Source organism: Grammomys surdaster, unplaced genomic scaffold, assembly GCF_004785775.1.
Source record: "Grammomys surdaster isolate TR1022 unplaced genomic scaffold, NIH_TR_1.0 130, whole genome shotgun sequence".
In the NCBI taxonomy this organism is placed as follows: Eukaryota; Metazoa; Chordata; class Mammalia; order Rodentia; family Muridae; genus Grammomys; species Grammomys surdaster.
In genome coordinates, this window is record NW_021604588.1 from 20,079,438 (window position 1) to 20,085,140 (window position 5,703).

Consider the following 5,703-nt stretch of genomic DNA (forward strand, 5'->3'; position numbering starts at 1 on the left):
TTTATTTTATTTTATTTTATTTTATTTTATTTTATTTTATTTTATTTTATGTGTACCCGTATATGCCTCCTTGGCTGTACATGCCAGCAGAGTCCAGAAGAGATCACAGAGTCCTCAGAACTGGGGTTATAGGAAGTTGTGAACAGCCCCATGTGCTGGCAATCAAGCCTGAATCCTCTGCCAGGGCAGTGAATGTTCTTAACCACTGATCCATCTCTCCAGTCTCTCTGGTGTTTTTGAGCAGTCTTTGTTTTTGGAATATCTTCTAGAAGACTGTACTTCATGTGGGCCAACTTTGTGTGGTGGTTGGCTGATGCTCCATTCCTAATTATAGTAACAGTCTTCCACAATATTATGATACAAAGGAAATCTTGGAGTAGAATATGGTGTTAAGAGGTTCATATAATTCATTTTTTCTGTTTGTTTGTTTGTTTGTTTGTTTGTTTGGTTGTTTTTCAAAACAGAGTCTCACTATGTAGCCCTGGCTTCCCTAGAGCTCACAGTGTAGCCCAAGCTGCTTTGGACTTGTGGTAATCCTCCTGCCTCAGCCTCTCTGGAAGTGCTAAATTATGTCTAGCTGCTTCCTTAGAGGTTTCTTCTGTGGCTACAGTAGTGTATCCAGCTTCCTGACACTTGTCATGAGTCTGGTCACATGACTTTGGGGTTGTGGATACCAGAGTACCTTTTCTTTGGGATGCCTCCATCTCTCCTGACCCACCAGTCTGATGGCCTCTTTCCCTCATTCTCTGTGCTGTAGGTAACATAGAGTACAGCTGCCCAGCCACGAATGAATGTGAGATCACAAAGCGCCGACGCAAATCCTGCCAGGCCTGCCGCTTCATGAAGTGTCTCAAAGTGGGCATGCTGAAGGAAGGTAAGCGGGCAGGTCAGAACCTCGTGCTCTGGGTTTGGTGGGCTGCACAGGGGTGGGAGTGTGTTGTATCCAAACAGGGCTCAAGACCATTTTCGTGGAAACCAGGGAAAGGTGGAGCAGTAGGTACCTTGACTACTCTTAAGGTTAGAGTTTCTAATACCTCATGGCTAGCAGCTTGACACAAACCAGAAGGTAGGACCCTGTGATGTGATTCAAATTCCCCATGGTGGGGCTGGGCCTGGTCCTTTGGTCTTCACAAATATAGAGAGAAGAAGGTACAGACAAAGCAAGAGGCTACCCACAATGCACCCCTTCTCATTTTTTTTCTTTTAGAAACTAATTTTGGGTTTAAGGTCATCTTTATTGTTTCCTAAACTCACCTTTACTAGTCATTTCTTTGATGGAATACCACTCCTGCCTCACTCCTGTAATAGCCTCGCACGCTTTCGGTTGGGGAAAACACCCCCACACGGAAGACAAAGCCAGTGAATGGGCGTTCTGTGTCAAGCATGCTGGCTGCGTTTCCACACTTGATGATTCCCTCCAGGAAAGGTAAACCCATTGGCTGCAGAGGACATTCTGCTGTCCCACCCATGTCAATGCTCCTGACCTACTGTGTGCTTCAGCTTACTTAGACAAAGTCATAAATCAGTTGTGAGGCAGTAAAAATTTTCCTTTTCTTTGAGAAACTCACCTTTATAGAGGGTTCTTGTTAAATCCCTGTACAAGCATATTTTTCAGGTAAACATGGACTTATCTATTTGTATTTAGAAAGCTTGTCAGAGTTTAAAGCAAATCTGATGTTTCCATAAAACACCAAGAGGAATGTGTGGCCACAGAGAGAAGTTTAAAGATATATTTGTGTGTGTGTGTGTGTAATATATATATATATATATATATTAGTAGGTGAATTATTTATAGAAATATTTAGATGCGACTACAACAGAGCTATCTACTGTCACTGCAGATTCCTCTCCATTATCTTTGTTTCACGTTTTAAGTTCACGTATACGCAAACGATAAGTTGTATGACGAGCCTCACTAACTTCATAGTTACTGGATTTGTATAATTCTGCCTGCTCAGTACCTGTCCAAGACCTTCTCTGTGGCCGCTGTCACAGGAGAATAAGAGGGCAGATTGAATACAGGGACTTGGAGTTCCTGCCCTATTCCTCTGGCCTTTATTTGTCTCCTGGAAAAGGTAAAGCCTGCTCAGGTCCTCCATCTGGTCTTCAGCTTGGCGCTTTCCCTGGAAACCAGCTGTCAACAAGCAAACTTGGCAACTTTAAAGTGTTGCAGGAAGGTAGCTAAGATAGGATGTCCAGCAGAAAAAATAAAGGAAAGAGATGTATAGTAATATGATTACATATATATCATATATGAATATGGAGGGGGATAGAGAGAGACCCCATGAGGAGGAGAACTGCCACAGGTGAGTTATATGCACAGTGACAAGGAAGGGGTCAAGGAGACTGGAGAAACACCGACACTCAGAATGAATGTGATGAGGGGGCTTTTCATTTTCGGCCCTTTGGCCCCATTAGGAGATTCATAGGTAACTATTATTTGGTTTCCAATACATCTTCTAAATTTTCATGTAGCTCCTCTCACACACCAGGCACTGTTCCAGGCTCCTGTGCCACACAAGTTCCTTGGTTGCTGGTAAACATCTGTATGGAATCGACCAAAGGATAATTTTTGACAAAGCTGAACACATGGCTAAAAAGCAGACCCACCCAACTGATGTACAGGCCAGTTTCCTTTAGAGCGTTGCTACTGTCCCTCACGGAAAGGACTCGGGGTGCTAGTGTTTCGTTTTTACATGAGAATCTCACTCAGTGCGGAGCAGAGGTTCTCAGCCTCTAATGCTGCGGTCCTTTGATACAGATCCTCATAGCGTGGTGACCACAAGCACAAAAGTGTTCCTGTTGCTACTTCATAACTGTAATTTTACTACTGTTGTGAATCATAATGTAAATATCTGTGTTTTCTGATGGTCTTAGGTGACCCCTGTGAAAGGGTCACTGGGCCCACTCAAGAGGATCACAACCCACAGGGTAAGAACCACTGCTTTGCCTGATGATGACGATGGTAATGATGATACACTGTATTATGGTTAGTGGCTTTGCTTAGCCAATGCTTTAAGCCCTCTGGCAGAGTAGCATTCAAAAATTAATTCACAGGGTAGAGCAACTCCCCTCCCCGTGCTGCAGGAAAATCTCATAAAAATGTAATTGAGTATGTTGTAAGTGCCAGACAGTTGGGCTTGGGCCTTGATTATCTTTATACTCCCACTTACTCTGATTGCAGAGAGTTAAACTAAACTTGGGCTCAAAACAGAAAGAATAGCGAAAGGTTGCAAGCCCCTGAAAACTGAAGAATCGTTACATTTAAGAAGCAATTCACTTGCTTAAATATAATGAAAAGCCTGGTATCCCTGGGAGCCTCACTCAGGCAAGTATACCTCAGATTCAGTTTTGTTTTCAAACAGTGCAGTGCGTAGAGACACGCCTCCATTTCTAGGGAGATGCGAGTTTTTGATTAGTTTGATCTCAATACTGTAATTTACCCATCTGATTGCCATTTCGACTTTAAAGATGAACAGGGACACCTCTTTTTTCTTAGATAGTGTCTCTCATAGTTTCTAGGAGAGGATCTGAGGGGAGGCGAGTGGGAAGGCAGAAGTGTGAGCTGTGTTTAATTAAACATCATTTCGAGGGATAAACTGGGCCTAGCTTATCTATGGTTCGCACCTCTCGGCACTTGTTATCAAGCCGTTAGAGCATGTGTTTTCAAGGGAAGAGCTGCTGTTACCGCCATGCTCAGATAATAATTTATTTTCCCTTTACTTCCTTACAAACACTTGGTTGGCAAAATATCATTCCTCCGAGCCTGCTCTCCTTCTCTCTGAAAGCAGGGATAGGAGATGGGACAGGCGTGAGGAAATATGGAATATTGTTTTCTTTTCTCTTATGCTTAAAGAATACAGTGAAATATTGCATCGCAACCTGCATATAAATGCACAATTATGCTTGGCCATCTCCGTGGCTCAAGGCTCGCTCCCTAAGCCTGGAGAGGGTGATACTGTCTTAAACGTATCTTTATGGATGTGCAGGGATTTGAGTCCTGTGCAGTATGTCAGAGATCATGGTGTAGTAAATCTATTCAAATGTAAACCTGTTCAATTCAATTACCAGTCCATAATAAAATTTGCTACTACAACCCCCATGTTGACCACAGCAGTCCATACAGGCGGATGGCACAGCAGGTCTGGAAATTGACAGGCAAAATCTAGTTAAACAAAAAACAACATTAGTTCTAGAATCTGAGATGAAATCAGATTTCAACAGCCTCGATGGAAACCTTCCTTTCTTTAACAGGTATCCTTTATTCAATTCGCCAAGTACACCATAAAGCACAGCCTGAGGGGAATGGAGGAGCTTTCCGTAAAAAAAGATGCTTATAGAAAAATGAGGGCTTGACTGTTTTTTTACAAAAAAGATAATTCTTAGTCATACTGTCTGGCAGTTCTATTAATTGAGAGGTGTCTCTGCAAGAAGATAGCTGAGTGTAGGTGAAAAGGAACAGATGGCTTTGTGGGTAAACTAACTCACAGGAGTAAGTGCCTGGACCTTCTCTCTCCCCATAAGCCAGCACCAGAAATACATCTTTGTGAACTAGCTTGATGCTTCAGATTAGAGGTTTTTTTAAAAAAAGATTTTTTTTTTATTTGTAATCATGTGTCTTGGTGCAGCATCTTCACTTGAGGACAAATGCCCTGAGAGGACAGAGGAGGGCATATGTTGCCTTGGAGCTGAGATTTCAGGTGGTCACTAGTTGTCCAGTATGGATGGATGTTGGTTACTTGAACTCAGGTGCTTCAGAAGAGTGGCCGGTGCTCTTAACGGCTGATACCTCTCTCCAGCACCCAAATTAGAACTCTTGTGTCAAATAATTGTTCCCAGCTAAGGAATCTGGGGTGATGACTTAGTCAATCAGTTAGATGCTTACCATGGAAGAATGGGGACTGGAGTTTGTTTCCTCAGTACCCACAAAATAAACGGACATAGTAGAGTCCTATAATCTGAAAACAAGAAGATTCTTAGGACTTGCTGGCCTTGCAGTCTTGTCAGTAGTTCAATTTTCCAGACTGAATGAGAGACTCTGCCATATATATGTATATGAGTGTGTATACATGTGTGTATATATGTGTATATATACACACATATATACGCACACACATGTGTATATATACATGTATATACACATATATATGCATATATGATTCAGTTAGACATTTGCCATTGACCTTTAGCATCTACACACATGAGTATCCACTGTTTGTGTTCTCTCAGTTGTATGTGCATTTATACATGGGTCGACACATGTACACACATGTAAACACACATACTTATAAATATGTGCACATATGTAGGAATATGTACACACCCTCACACAGGAGCACACACCCACATGTGCGCGCACACACACACACACACACACAGGACCATGTTCATTCACACCAAAAAGTAGTTACCAGCTGAGAAAAAAAAGCCAAAGGGTTCTATTCAACACTTGTGTGCTGGAAAGAAAAAACACCAAACAATACCAAAACTCAGAGATGTGACGTTGAGCAAACCATACTGTGTGCACCATGCAGCACACTTACAAGCCACTGACTCTTGTTGGTCTCCTGTATAGGCAAATGTCCTGATGGACCAGCATTCCTTTCAGAGTACTCTCTCATACTGTATGTCAGAGGAACACATCTGTTACATACCTGCTTTCAGAGCACCCCTATCCTCCCTCCCTCCTTCCCTCCCTCCCTC

General features: G+C 42.6%; 1 protein-coding gene across 1 annotated transcript in view; it reads left to right on the forward strand.

Moving 5' to 3' along the window:
- Esrrg (estrogen related receptor gamma) overlaps window positions 1-5,703 on the forward strand; it is a 418,399-nt gene that overhangs the window by 268,951 nt on the left and 143,745 nt on the right. Inside the window, exon 3 of the mRNA XM_028758945.1 lies at window positions 758-874. Coding sequence (XP_028614778.1) covers window positions 758-874 — 117 coding nt within the window. The remainder of the gene's footprint in view (window positions 1-757; window positions 875-5,703) is intronic.